Source organism: Pleuronectes platessa, chromosome 12, assembly GCF_947347685.1.
Source record: "Pleuronectes platessa chromosome 12, fPlePla1.1, whole genome shotgun sequence".
Classification (NCBI taxonomy): Eukaryota; Metazoa; Chordata; class Actinopteri; order Pleuronectiformes; family Pleuronectidae; genus Pleuronectes; species Pleuronectes platessa.
This window is the reverse complement of record NC_070637.1, coordinates 26244678-26259994: the sequence shown is the minus strand read 5'-3', so window position 1 is coordinate 26259994 and position 15317 is coordinate 26244678. Positions and strand designations below refer to the sequence as shown.

Genomic DNA, 15317 nt, shown 5'->3' with positions numbered 1-15317 from the left:
AACCTTTATAATAAATACTAATATAAAGTTATGAACTAAAGACAGAGAGCAAAAAGTTCAAACCCAGTGAAAGCAGGTCAGAGGTCAGAGGTCAGGACAGCCAGACAACAGATGGAAAAGATCAACGTGAATAAGGAGGAGGAGGAATAGGAGAGGAGGAGGAGGAGGAGGAGGAGGAGGAGGAGGAGGAGGAATGGAGGAGGAGGAGGAGGAGGAGGAGGAGGAGGAGGAGGAGGATTGTGTTCAGGGACTGTCTCTGGTTTCTGACAGGAGTGAGAGGTCTCTCTCTCTTTCTCTCTCTCTTTATTTCTTTTTCAAATACTTACTGACTGATCCATCTGGAATTTCCCTCTATAGGCTGATAAAACTGTGTGTGTATATGTGTGTGTGTGTGTGTGTGTGTGTGTGTGTGTGTGTGTGTGTGTGTGTGTGTGTGTGTGTGTGTGTGTGTGTGTGCGCAGCAGCAGTTTGGGTGTGATCCTGTTTTTCACGAGTTTAATTTGTTTTCTACTGGAAACAATAAGGTTTGAGTTTGAATCTGAGTTCTGCGTCCACACCCAGTGGACCGAGTCCAGACGCCTCCGACTGAGACACACAAACCTCCAGCTGCAGCTTCAGCTGTTTGACTTCTACCCACACACGAGTGAGGAGGTCTGAGGAGATTCTCAGTCCTGAGTCAACGAATCAGAGACGAAACCTTTGTAACATCAACAACGTCCAGTCGCCAGATTCCAAACCTCTGATTCTCTCAGTTCACACAAAGAGGAACAGACGATCTCCTCTGAGGTAAAGAACAACAACTGAAAACATGTTTATTCAGATTGATAAATAGTTTAGGTAGGTTTAGGTTTCCTCAGCTTTCTGAAAGCTTACAGCGTCTGACCTGAACAATCAGCTGACTGCAACTCACGACATGAGACCACAGGGATTTGGTGGAAGTAACCACGAAGGTGCAGATCTGGACGTAAAGAGGATGTGGAACCAAAACTAATCATCAGACGCACGGAGAACATCCAGGTCGTCCAGAGCCTGAGACTCAGAGACTTCTCTTTATCTTTAACAGCAGCGACGATTTGCTTCCAAGAATAAAGACTGATCGACAAATAATCAATAAACTAGAGCAAAAGACCTACAGCTGCTGATCAATAGAAACCTCTGAAGAGATTTATTAAATAAAGGAGAACAACTCTGCAGCTGGTCCCCTCTTCTCCACCTACACTGGACGCTGTGTGTGTTCAGCTCAACTCCACGTCAGACACACTATAATTAAACTCATGTGTAGTCTCTCTCACACACACACACACACACACACACACACACACACACACACACACACACACACACACACACACACACACACACACACACACACACACACACACACACACACACACACACACACACACACACACACACACACACACACACACTTAACTGAAACCAGCTGCGTCTCTCTGTCTCCATCATGTGGCTGAACCATGTTACTGCAGCAGGATTCACTCAAACAGTGATTTGCACATTTTTTACATTTACAAAATTCTGGGGCACACCAGCCGCGGCACGTGCCCAGCGGTTTAACCACAAATACCAATGAACATCGGCCACTGATATCGGTGAAAGTCTTGATTATTACCGATGTGACGATTTCGGTAAACGAGGCGAATCATCGGTGCAACACTAGATATTAGATAATTTCCCACATCAGTCCTCACGATCTCTCACGGCACGCTGGGTGAAAATCACTGCTCTAAAATGTGTTTGGAATAAAGAAAACAACAAATCTCTGATTGTCACTATTCTAAGTGTCCACTGGAATCATGTGGATCTTTCTCCTTTAAATCAAAGCCTGAGTTTATCAGCTGATATCATCCAATCACAGAAACATCAGTATCTGCGTCTACAAACTTTATCCAGAACAAGACGCAGAATTCGAGGTTTGAGTTCATTCAAAAGAGCTGAAAATACACAGATTAAAATTAAATAAAAAGAAACGATGCTTCAAACCTAATTTACAGGTTTTTCTGTGGCTTTAATATTTCTTTTCATTGTTGTTCTTAGTACAAATTATGATAATTAATTGACCTCCAGCCTTAGTGTATTTACCCTCTTTCATGTGCATTGAACCAAACCAACACCACACAGATGACCCGAGGCTCCGGGGCGCCCCCTGCTGGGGTCGACACCAGCTCTGACTCACCTGGGGCTGCTGTGGAGGGACGGGGCCGAGCTCGCCTTTCGGAAGCCATCTTTGAGGTTGGAGCGACGCCACGAATCCTTCTCTGACCTGGAGCGGACCGGAGGGCCAGTGTCGTCTCCGGACCGCGCTCGGAGCCGGGCCACCGAGGCACCGAGGCTGATGTCGGAGCGAGACGTCTCTGAGGTGGAGACCGGGTCTGGGCGGGCCAGCGGGGCGAAGCTCAGCTCGATGATCTGCTTGGCGCTGTCGCAAATCTGACTCTGAACACAGACACAGCAGTGTTAGCTCTGTGGTCATAACACGACTGGTGATTCGTGTGCTGATGATCCTACCTGGATCTCTGGGGTGAGGGTCGGCAGGTCAAAGGTGAACACGGACGTGGATCCAGAGGTCAGCAGGTCGACACTGTCCAGGCTACTGTACGAGGTGCCTTTGGCCCGGTGAGACTCCATGATGCTTTCAAAATGGCGGCTGAAGGAGTCGAGGTTGCTGTCGGAGGGTCGGCGGGGGCTGCCCACAGAGATCGGAGACTTGAGGCCTCCGTGGTTTTCGGTCGAAGCCTCCGACGGCCTGAAAAGGAAACAAACTGAACTTTAACGTCTGTGGTGCTGAGGCCTTAGGAAGTCAAGATGTGGTCACAGGGAACTCCAGACAACAAGACTCATGAAGCTAGGATCAAATGTTTGATCTGGTATCTGGACCACTTGTATGTGAATCCATCAATAAGGACTAAATGTGAAGGATGAACTCTGTGTAAAATACAAACCTTCTGATTTATGTCTGATGTGTTTTTGAGCTCTCACCCCTTCAGCAGCAGACCGAACACCTCGTCCTCGTCTTTAGTGGCTCTTTGTCTCTGTTTGTCTCCTAGCATCCTGACACTGGCCCAGCTCACCACTACTTCCTCCTCCTCCTCCTCCTCCTCTTCTTCCTCCTCCTCTTCCTCCCCCTCCTCCCTTCGTCCTGTCCGGGGTTTCGGGGGGGCGTCAGCGGGGCTGAGGCTGTAGTTTGCCTGGACGCTGCGGTTACTCCCAAAGGCCGAGTCCGCCTCTGCCTCCTCTGCTGACTCCGCCTCCGCCCGCATCACCTGTAAGGTCATTATAAATATTGATCATGCATGAACATTCAAAAATGTCCAGATGAAATAACAGCGGATGAGACCAGGTCACCTCGTCCAGGTCGGTTTCTCTGTAGCAGCGCAGCGGAACAGCGTCCAGATCAGTTTCAGAGTATTTAATGCTCCGGCGGATGATACCCGTCTCCCGGTTGGTGCCTGTGAGGTAAGGCGTCACCAGCTCCACCTCGACCTGCCGCACTTTGTGATGGGAAAACTTTGGACCCTGGTTGTCCCGCCCCCTCCTCTGATTAGCTGTTTTCAGATGTAGGGAGGAGGGAGGGGTGGGGCTGGGAAAGCCACTGGTCAGTGGCGTTGAGGATGATTCTTCAGCTAAAGGAAAGAAACATAACAATATTTACTGTGACTAATAAAGTCCGAAGTTGGGATCTATAATAGATTCATTCCTGTATCAACTTGTTTAAATGAGGACTGGAGGAAATCATCCAGTTAAGCAGGTGAAGATGCATCTATATGCCGATGATACAGTTTTATACATATGTATATCTACACTCATCCAAACCTAATTTGATGAACATTTTAAATGAAAATGTTCATCTATAACAAACCACATTCATTCTGTACCAGAGCCAATCAATATATTTCTCTAGTATTAAGATCATGATCAATACATCATGTCACTTAAATTTCAATGTTTCCAATTTCAAATGTTTCAAGTGAATCTGAAGGAAAAGAATGTGAATAAGGAACGTGCCATCAACTGTCAATCAAACTAACGAGGCTCCACATTGTCTTCGGGGGGGGGGGGGGGGGGTAGCCTCATGAGCACTTTGCAATTAAAGTGTTTTCTCATTTCTAGGAAGGAAAAATTAACAAATCTGTTAAGAAAACTAACGGTAAAGTACAGAGAGAAAATATGACTGAACTGATTCCTTTACTCAAGTTAATGTAAGATTGTAATGATAAGTTAAATATGAAATATCATCAAGTTTCTGAGAGGTGGGTCGACGTGACACCTTCAACTGATTAAATACATGAGATTCAATCATTCACTTTTTGGTCTATGATGATTAATCAGCGAGTTCAGTTTTACCAGGCAACAGACTTCCACAGACTCCAGATCAGTACAACAGCGTCCTGAACACAGAACCAGAAGTGAGTGCTGGTTTGTAGTGATGCTCGTGAGTAGAGTCATGAACTGAGCCGTGTTCTCGCTGATGTTAGGATTTAGCTAATTGGCTTAGAAGAAGAGTGGGAGCTGGTGAAGCTGCTTGTTTACTTAATGGAGAGAAGAAACAATACAATAACCTGCTAAAAGAAGCAATAGACATATATATATATACTGCTGTTGATATCAATATCAACACATTATTACTGCTGCTGTCCACATACCACAACAATGAAGAATTTTGTTCATTTCATTGAATGGATAAATACTTGAAACTTCAGCAATTTCAACTTGAAACTGTGCTGAAAAGAAGAATAATAAACCCATTTTAGACTCACTGTCTATTTCAAAAATAATTATAACAATATCAACTTTTACACAGTGGATGGTGTTCAAGTGTTGGTTTATTCACCAATCATTTGAATGCATATTCATTCTGTTCTGAAAAAAGAACATCAAAACAAATGTGAGCCCAGATGAAAAGACGTTGATCTGTCTCACTCACCTCGACAGCAGCGAGGCTCCTCCCCCTGGCCTCCAAACAGGAAGTCCCACTTGGCCTGGGCGATCTTCTGCGAGCGCGAGGAAGCAGTCGAAGCTGAGCCGCTGTCCGACTGTAGGAGGAAACAAAACACGGTGACAACGCTTGTTCTACTGTAGGAGACAGAGCTTTACAACAGACACACTTTGAAGTGTATAGTTCATTATTATTATTATTATCGTATCCATTATATTTTTATATTTATGTTATGCTTGTTCTGGTGTTCCAATAAAAACAGATGTTTGAACTCAAATATCCCATGAGTCTTTGCTGCAAAGCCCAATGGAACGTATAGTTAACCAAGCAAATCATCTCTGTGTTCATGTTCTGATCATTAACGCTGTACAAACTCATTTGTCTTAGAAATGAACAGAGGCTGATGAAATAGAATCGAATGATGAGGATGAACATATTGTTATGATGTAAATATGACATCAGACCATGACTTTAACTTTTATTGTTCAGCTCTGAAGACAGACAGATAACATCACGCCACTCTTTTCAGAGCTTCCCACACACACAGGGTTTGGCTGCATGTAAATACAACCACCCCCACATCATCCCGCTGTGCAGCCGACCTGCATCCCAGAGCCCGTGTCGGTCGTGTCGTGGCTCGACTGGCTCGAGGTTTCAGGGAACAGACTGTCGTTTCTCTCCAGCTGGAAACTGTCTCCCACGCTGCCTGTCACCCCACTGGAGCTCTGAGAAGACGTCCCACCAGCCCCACTGTGGTCCTGAACCTCCTCCCTGTGATCCATGGATACGCCTTCAACTGACCTCTGGTTCCCCTGCACTGACGTTATGACTTCTTTGTTTTCTCTATCAATCCTGTGATTCTCCTTCTTGCTTGGAGTGTAAACTTTACAGTTTGTCTGTCTGTAGTCTTGATCACAGAGTTCGTCCCTGTCTTGGACTGGTCCAGTGTCCCTCCACTCCTGGTGCCTGGAGGTCCAGCTCACAGGCAAAGCGTCTGTGTTTTGGCTGGAGAGAAGTCTCCTGCAGAGTTCAGGTGATCTATTGAAGAGGTTGTTCTGCTGCCTCAGCTCCATACCGGGTGCTTTGCGGCCTCCAGTGTACTGTGGTGGCTGGTAGCGGTGCAGGGAGGACATGTCTTTACTTAGTGATGAACTCCGTTGTTGCTGTGGGTCTAAAGCTGGAGATTGAGAAGTAGTAACTCTCTGCAGCCTAGCCTGTAAAGCTGGAGATGCTGAGGAAGAGAGGCCTGTCTGGGACAAGAGGGGGGAGGCCTGTCCTAGTCTGGTTTGAGGTATCGGTTTGTCTGTTTTCCATTTGTGGTTCTGGTTGTCCCCCGACAGAGGTTCAGGGGAGACTTGACCTTGAAGAGAGGCATATGGTTGGGATTCTTTTAGGAATGATGCCACCATCTTTGGACTCTCTGACCTCAGTGACTCAGCTGGAGAAGGTGTAGGCGAGGGAGACACATGAGTACTGGACAATTTGGTAGCCTCCACAGCTAACGTACAAGCCACTTCAGCATGTAAGGAGGGGGAGACACTTCTCCTGCCCACAACTGCATCCCTGGTTCTGCTACTACAGTGTAATGGTTTGGAGTGACTCTTGCTGGGAAAAGTTGACATATTGTGAGCACAGTACTGTTTACTGTCTTTAGCATTATAGCTAGTGTCAACACAGTGGTGGGAGTTTCCACTTGTTTGGTGGCCAGTCCTGTGCTGGTTGCTGAGGGGGGGTGATCTAGATGGGATCTCATGTTGGATGTCTGTGGGTCTCCCCGCAGGTAAAGGTGGATGAAATTTGCTGGACAACCTGGGGCTCTCATCCCCTGTCCATGGCCTCTGATGGCTCTGAGGCAGGCCATGCGAGTATAAGGTTGAGGTTGGAACCACTGAGTGGGAGGAGTAACCAGTGTGGGCACACAGGTGGTCAGAGGCTGGACTTCGGGGTAGCCCATTAACTGCACTACGGCAGATTCCCCTGTCCATCTCCAAGAGCTGCAACTTGGATGGCAGGGTGTGGGTGCTTCGGGTCAGGACGGGGGACCCCCCCCAGGACCTGCAGCGAGGGGATTGGTAGTGCCGTGGCAGAGTTGGGCTGCAGTTGTTTGGGCCGTGACTGCCACATTGTCGCCTGATTTCTGAGGATCCGAACTCCTCCCAGGCTCTGTAGGTGGCTACAGCATCCAAAGTAGCCCTCTGCGGGTGAGGGGAGCCCTGCGTACCCTGATAATGAGACGGGTTGGGGTGATTAGTGTAAGGGTCCCCCCATGCTGGCTGACCCTTGCACGACACTGGGTCACTCAGTCTTTTACAGAGATGGGCAGGTAGTGTTTGCCCCTCCATTCTATTTAAAGGGTTGTCCAACTCACGCTGGCTTCCCATGCTATGAATGTTTGCTTTTTCTATGTAGCCATAGGTCACCACAGATGTCCTTCCGTCCTCACCCTCCACCGCCTGGATATCATAGGACCTACGGTTGGTGGTGGGTGTGGTGGGTACAGTCAGCCTCCCAGAGGATATAGAAGATGGCGAGATCGGTAACCTTTCCTGGTAGGGATCCATGTCAGATGAATGGGCGCGTCCCAGTGATCCATGCCGGCCTGGACCGGTCATTCCAGGTGAAATGACCTGGAGTAACTGAGAAAATTCATCATTTAACACATTCTGCCGATGGAACTGTGTAGGAGATCCTGTTGCGTCTGGGTTTTGAAGTTGGAAGCTGACGGAGTGCCTGGACGAGGACTTGGAAGGGGGTAAGCTTTCAGTCCCGCGCCCGGTGTGATGCCGAGTAATTGGTGAAAGATCTGGGCTGCGGTTTGGACTAGAGTGAGTGGAGCTCCTCTGGGAGTGAGGGAGGACATCTTGGCACGAAAGAGTCAGGTGGCTAGATCCACTATTTCCTCCTTCAAGAACCTGCCCTTCCTCCTCATCGACAGACCTCACCTCAACGTACAGGTGAAGGACTTTACCTGCCTGGGACATGCTGGCAACTCAGTCACCTCAAAGTCCAGATCTTCTGTTTCCGTGGGCCCTCGCTATTTGCACAATGGGCCCCAGGACCTTCTGGAACCCATGAAGGTATTCATTAAATGTCGTTGATTGGGATCAGAATCCGGACTATACATGCTGGTCTATTCTCCATCTGCTTATCGTGTCTTCAACCTGCAGCACAAAGACAAATAATATTAACAAAGTTAATATTATTTATTTTATTCCACAAAAGAAAGTAGCTGATTAACTACTTCCTACACAAATCCAAGTAATCGAAACTCCTAAACTCCTGCAGAAGAATGCTCTTTCTCACACATACACACTCTCAAACTTACATCCGAACCCATAATCTTTCATGTTGTGTGTTTTGTTGCAGTGTATTTAATGTGAAATTACCTGCTGAGTCTGTAGTTCATCAAGAACCTCTTATTTTTTTATTCCAAAATATGTACAGCAGTTACTGGAGGATAGAGCCCGAGAATCAAAGCTCATACAATTAACTGACTCAATCACAAGTGCCCCTCCGTTTCGGAAAGAGAAGAGCGACCGATGAGGCCGAGCGGCCCTTAGAGGGTTCTCGTGGGCCGTGGTCCTTCAGCAGGTTCTAACAGTCTCTTTGAGGTTGGCCACAAGGTTCTTGTGGTCCTTTAGAGGATTTGTTTGGTGGAAGATCTAGGTTAGTTGAGAAGATTCTAATGATCACTGAGGATGAATGAATCCCTGAAGAGGTTAAATTGAAAAGATTCAAGGGAACATTTAGGATGTTTCAATTGTGCTTTAGTTTTTTTTAGGGAATCTTTAAATGCTCGACATGTTAATGATGAGTCCAAAACTGATTCTTTAAAAATGTTCTCATGGTTAATAAGAAAATATAATTTTTCATTTAGGATGTGGATGTTTTCTTTAAGAGGCTCTAGTGGTTCTTGAGGGTATTGTGGAGGTCCAGGCTGTCCAGTCACTGAAGCAGCTTTAGGATAGTTGAGGAGGCTCTGAAGGACACTGAGGTTTGAGAAGTCCTTTCAAAGTTGTCGTGGTCTCTAAAGAAGTTCTAGGGTAAGTGTTCTGATAGGGTTCATAGTGATATGTGAGGAGGTTTATTCCAAACATTTTGCAATCACAAGAATATATGACAAACAGCGCTGGAGCGGGGTACTAACTAAGTTCCTTTTAATTTATAACGATCTGTAAAGAATACAAAAAGTTGCTGTTCTGGTTCTCTGCCTTTCAGACCACTTGAGTCCTCCTTACCCTCTGATAAGATTAAATACTGTGGTAATTAAAAGTCCATTCATGTCCTTGGCTACCCTCCAACATGGCGGCAGGAATATGTGGGCCAGCAGGCGCCAAGTGACACGTGTGAGTTTGATTTGTCTATTAATAGAAAAGCAGCTTGTAGTGGGCTCAGGTGAGAAACTAGGGCCTTTGTACAAACTGTCTCATCTGCTGAATGTAGGAAGAAATCCTTCTGGACTAAGAGTCAAACCGTATTGATTTAATATTAAACGGGGGGAATTTATCGTTTTTTCGACTTGGACGATTCTGCATTGGTGCAGAGTCAGAGCGATGTCCTGCCGCTGCATAACCAGCGCTGCTCCAGGATCAGGACGCTCATTAAACATCCGCTCGTCTTTGTCGGAGTGTCCTCCTCCACTGTCCAGCTGACCTGTGCTACTTTTCACTTTAACAATAAACAGACACTTATCAGTTTTTATGTCCTGAACAGTTTGTTGATTAGCTTTAGAGTCTATGACAAGTATTTAAACACGTGTGCACGTAGTTCATCTGCTACACACACACATCAGGGTTAAAATGACCAGAACGATCATAATTCATTATCCGACATCGATTAACAACTCACTACATGTGGTTATCAGTTTGTGTGAGGCATCACCCTATTTATCTATGAACATAAATAGTATTTCATCAGGTTTTTATAAAGATCCGTTCAAAGTGTGATGATTAATAAACATCAGAAGAGCAGATTCTCTTATTGATAAGCGGAGTAATGCTCCTCCATGCTGCTAGGGGGAGCCACACTGATACAGTAAAGACTAAAGATGCAGCTCACAAGTCTGAATGAAGTCAAATCCATGTGGAGATCACTGACCATTTTGTAAACTGACGGTTGGAGTCAGATTTTTTTTAGTAAAAAGCTTATTTTGCAAATGAAACACTTGTAATAACAGTAACAGTCTAAAATACCGATTAAAGCAAAAACCATGAGGCTAGTGAAGATGCACAGCTCTAGTCACAGTGATGGGAAATAAATCATGTATAGAAATAAAATTCATTGCATCTATAATTGTTCTATAATCGAATCACAGATCTCTGAATAGGAATTTAATCGAGAGGTGCCTGGATATTTCCACCCCTACCATTCACATACACTGGTCATGTGATGTAAACAGGAAGTAGATCGCCTCCTCGGCCTTTGGTTGCTTTGTAACAGAAACTCCTCTGAAGGCGGAGCAGTGATGGTGACGAGTCAGAGCAGAGCTTTATTTTCTCTGAGCGAAGTGTTAGCGACGCTTCGTGTTCACCGCTGGGAGTCGAGTCATGTGACTGATAAGAACCAATCAGGAAGAGAACGTGGGCGTCATCGTTTGCAAAAGTCTCTGTTTCTGTTCAAACTAAAAACAAGATCAGTTTACACAAGTCTCTGATTTGGAGGCTGGAAAACAAACGTGATTCTCTTCTCCGCTGTGGACCACATCAACGACTTTGTCTGTTGAAGATTTCATCCCATGAAATATGTGAATAATGAGCCGAGGAAGCAACACGAGTCCGACTGATGGAAATCAGCCGAGTCTCTCACATCAGAATCTGTGTTTGAGTTTTATAATGTGTTTGAATCGTAGGTGTGTGATATGGTTAGTTTGTTTGGTATTTATAATGCACAGGAATTTGCAGGTGGAGGGATGAGCTGGACTGAGTGACGACAAATCTATCAACGTGACATCGACACTGAAACTCAAATGGCAGAACGTAAATAAAGAGGTGTGTTTTGTAAATGAGACAGATTTCAGACCATGCTGAGGCGTTCAGTGACCCGTGGTTAATCATCACATCCTCACGTCGGTTCTGAGTGGGAGGTTTAGACTGTGGAGCTGCAACGCTTCACAGATCAACAGAAGAGTCACCTGTTGGGATCATGTATGAATTGTTTCGGTGTTGTTTTTATCTGAATCCTGTTATTTTTCACTGAGCTGAACGTTCAGGTTTTCCTGGATGAAGTCTGGTTACTGAAGCAGCGTCACACACACTGACAGGTGGAGGCTGTTATCAGAGGTTGAACTCTGTCCTCAGTTTACAGCCGGAATCAAAGTCGCCACCGACGAACCGCAGCACCAAGAAGTCTCCATGTAGATCACATGACCAGCAGAGAACCAGACGCTCCTGACACAGCTCTGCAGCTCACACACTGATCAGACCAGTTAGCCCTACTTTCCTGGACTCTGCTAATAGGATTCCCCCAACACCCACTGCTCCCTCTCCTCCTCCCCCCTCCCAGCATGCACTGCTCAATCCACTCACTCACTCACTCACTCACATCTTTATGAAACCAACACAAGTCCGAACAGACACACACAGACTGTAACCTCACCTGTGTGTCCTGGAGTCCTCGCCGCTGCAGCAACGTCCCTTGAGTTGCCGTGGTAACCTCCTTTTCCTTCCTCGCTATTTCGTCCCGTCACTCTCTCTCTCTCTCTCTCTCTCTCTCTCTCTCTCTCTCGCTCTCTCTGCTGAGAGTAACCTTGTTTTATCCTCCCTCGCCCTCTTCGTTCTCTCTCTGATGAACACTTGTTGTCTGCAGCAGAACCGGCTCATTGTGGATTTACCGACTCTACTTGGCTTCTCCTCCTCCGGCTCCTCCTCTTCCTCCTCTTCTTCCCCCTCCTCTTCCCCCTCCTCCTCCTCCTCTTCCATCCTCCACTTCCGATCTCTATCAATCAGCTGATGTCCACGCCCCCTTCTTCCAGGCACTCTGCCAACCAATCCCTATCTCCGTGGCCTACAGACCTGAGCTCCATCAGCCAATGAGGAGCAGCTCTAACAGATGGCAGCACATAGCTTAGAGGGGTATGTCAGTAGTATGGGGGTCAAGGGTCAGGTGACCTGCTCGGACTGGGAGCTGCTTTAAAACAACAACATGCAAAGCTACATCACAGACACTGATTATTCATCCTGACCGCTTCTGACCCCGCCCCCTGCAGTGATGTCACAGTGCCCTGTAGTGAGGCGGGGCCAGACATTGTGACATGAGGATGACGTCAACTTAGAAGGACCAATCACAACTCTATCTTTCAGCTTCATACGAGCTTAATGTTCCAGATTAACTGTTTAACTGAATTAACACATTTAAAAAAATAGGATCTGTTAATGACGAGGACATTTTTCTTTCTGTTGAAGTTCCAACACATTCAGTGATATTTTTCATGTATAACTAATTATTGTTAAATAGTCATTTGTGAAAATAAATGAAAAGTGAGGTCTTACCCGTGTCAGAGCAGCTCCTCCCACTGACGTCTCTGGATGTTTCACTTGATGTGAAGCAGACTGATTCGGTGCACGTCGCACTGAGCGGCCTCACGGGGACGGCTCGGTTCTGATGCTGGTTCCAAGTTGATAAAATACCCACGACTCATAAACCTTGTTTCCTGCGATCACTCTTTTCTCAGATGACTTAACTATTATTAAAAATTACAAACTGACAGTCTGCATCAGACTGAGCTTGTGTTGAGATCGTGTGAAACAATCTGAGTCATATTTTCATTGCAGAGTTGAGAAAAATGACAATGTAATTTTTCATGAAATGCTACAGGAATGAGGCGTCACGTGGAGCAGTGGTTAGCGCGGTCTCTTCGGGGGAAGAAGGATCTTGGGGTTGGGTCGCGTTCACATGTTCTCCCTGTGTGTGTGAGGTTGTTAGGTGAACTGGAGACTCTCTGTGACTGAGAGTGAAAGGTTGTTTGTCTCTGTGACTTGCTAGTGACCTGTCCAGTGGGAACACGCCTCAATCCCAATGTCACCTGGGATTGGCTCCAGCTCCCCCTGACCCTATATGATGAATAACTCTGAACATCCTGCAGGAGGCGCTGTGTGAGACTGTGAACCATGACACACAGCTTGAATCAGGATCCAGTCGAGACAACACAAGTCGACTGAGGCTTCACCGACAAACTGGTAGTGTGTGTGTGTGTGTGTGCGTGTATGTATGTGTGCATATGTGTGTGGGTGTGTATGTGCAGTGTTGCACTACCTTAGGTTGTGGAGTTGGACTCAGACAGGAGGGCTGATGACAGGAAGTCTGAAACAAGAGAAGATCAGATCAATTAAAGGGTTTAATTGGTTTAATTTTTCTTCTTCTTCTATTATTGTCAGTAAAAACACGACTGTGTGTGTGTGTGTGTGTGTGTGTGTGTGTGTGTGACAGTAAATAGTTCGTTATTTTTAAGAAACAAACAAATTTAAATTGAAAATGATCATTGTCTGTGAATAAAGACGACTACGCGTCTCCACTTCCTCCTGAAATGAAGCTAAAATATCTCAGATACAAACGCTGCCCCCTGGTGGTGATGATGTAATTTGCAGTCAGAGTCTGCGCTGTTGTGATCGTGGGCTGGAGCCATGGCAACAAGGTCCCGCCCACACACCCATCCGACAAATCATGATTCAGTCTCACTCGGTTTTTATATCGTCAAATAAATAATTCTAACCAAACTTTGAATCAGTGAGATAAGAACGATCTGAAATGACAGAAACCGTCTGTGAACATTTATTTAACGTCTGCTTTGACTTTTTAGTTGGTCCATGTCCCATCTGCTAACATGGAGGTCGAGTGTGACCTGTACACCAGGGGTCATGTTATCCTAATGATGGACCACATCACGTGCTCCGGAGATTCTCACGTTATTTGTGATTTTAAAGGATTAGATGTTTATTATGAAAAGTTGTGATGTGATTGATAATAACAGTTAAAAGAAGCATCACTGAACCAAACGAACTCATTTGTCGTTCTCTGCTGGAGCCGGTGGATTGACCTTCACCTCCCTGATCCGTCACTCACATTCAATCTGTACCTTCATCCACAACTCACAACAACCGAGGAACACCCGCTCCCCTCCTCAACACCCAGAGGTCCTTTCACAAGTCCGACACTTTAACGTTTCTCTTTGTTTTTATCCAAGCAACACATCCATTTACCTTATTTCAAAGCTGTTAATACATCACAATGAGACACTTTACAGTTCGGCCGGTGTATAATCCACCAAACAGCGGCTCTCTTTTACAGAAATCGACTTTTACAGAAACCTGTGTTTGGTGCTGGTCCCGCTGAGCGGGGTGGACCAGCGTTAAGAACCGAGCATCGTCAACAGAGGAGCCCGGTGAAAGTAGAGGGTTTACCCGTGGAAACGTCTGATTACTGGAGAAGCGAAGCCGCCGAATGAACCAGGAGACTGAGTTGAATCAGAATGAACCTTCAGTTTTATTCCGCTCTTTGTCTGGTGTGGTTGATCTCAAGAGAAATGTTAAATCCAGGTTTTATCAATGGGATTTCGCGGACCCGTCACTTACCCTCCATGGGATGGGACGAAGCGGGACTCGCAGCTTTCACTGATCCGCGAAACCGTGAGAAGAACCGGGATGGACTCTCTGAACCGGGCCGGTCACCGGTCCCCCGACCGGCGGCCAGATGTAACGGAGCGCAGAGTAACAGTAACGGGGAGTTGAGTAACGCTACATGCCGGTGAAGAAGAGCAGCTTCTCTCTCTCTTCCTGTTTATCTTCTTCTTCCCTCTCTTCTTCCTGCTTTTCTTCTTCTCTTGTTTTTTACGCGGTTTCTTGACATTAGTTTACGTTCTCCACGGTGACTGCGACTTCCGCATCGTTCCGGTGACGTCACGACGACGTAGGGAAACGTCAGAGCGGAGACACCAGAATGAATTCACACACGAACACACACATACACACGCACACAACAACACACTAACACAGAAACGCTGACACACTCGCACGCACGCAAACACACACATAGACACACTCATACAGATATACATACACACACAGACACACAGTGAGAGATACAAACACATACATCAGTGTGAAGAGTAAATTGTCAGCAGGTTCCTCAGGTTCCCAAGGTTCCTCAGGTTCCTCAGGTTCCCAAGGTTCCTCAGGTTCCTCAGGTTCCCAAGGTTCCTCTGACTAAGGGGTTCCTCAGGTTCCCCAGGTTCCCCAGGTTCATCAGGTTCCCAAGGTTCCTCAGGTTCCTCAGGTTCCCCAGGTTCCTCAGGTTCCTCAGGTTCATCAGGTTCCCCAGGTTCCTCAGGTTCCTCAGGTTCCTCTGGCTCTCCAGATTCCTCAGGTTC

General features: G+C 46.3%; 1 protein-coding gene across 1 annotated transcript; it reads right to left on the bottom strand.

The window, feature by feature from the left end:
- Positions 1–2193: 2193 nt before the first annotated feature.
- Positions 2194–14841, bottom strand: LOC128453145 (PH and SEC7 domain-containing protein 1). The gene is made up of 7 exons (XM_053435858.1): positions 14524–14841; positions 13208–13255; positions 4946–5054; positions 3367–3644; positions 3001–3284; positions 2530–2767; positions 2194–2457 (listed from the first exon to the last, which is right to left on the bottom strand). The coding sequence occupies exons 5-7, from the start codon at positions 3279–3281 to the stop codon at positions 2194–2196; spliced, it is 783 nt and encodes a 260-aa protein (XP_053291833.1). The 5' UTR covers positions 3282–3284; positions 3367–3644; positions 4946–5054; positions 13208–13255; positions 14524–14841.
- Between the last annotated feature and the right edge of the window lie 476 nt (positions 14842–15317).

What these genes read in the sequence shown, in the direction of transcription:
- LOC128453145 (XM_053435858.1), bottom strand. Translation starts at nt 3,281, where the DNA reads ATGCGGGCGGAGGCGGAGTCAGCAGAGGAGGCAGAGGCGGACTCGGCC. An exon ending in TTCGGTCTGCTGCTGAAGGG is followed by an intron (nt 2,768 to 3,000) that starts GTGAGAGCTCAA and finishes TTTCCTTTTCAG; the next exon opens with GCCGTCGGAGGCTTCGACCG. An exon ending in CCCTCACCCCAGAGATCCAG is followed by an intron (nt 2,458 to 2,529) that starts GTAGGATCATCA and finishes GTCTGTGTTCAG; the next exon opens with AGTCAGATTTGCGACAGCGC.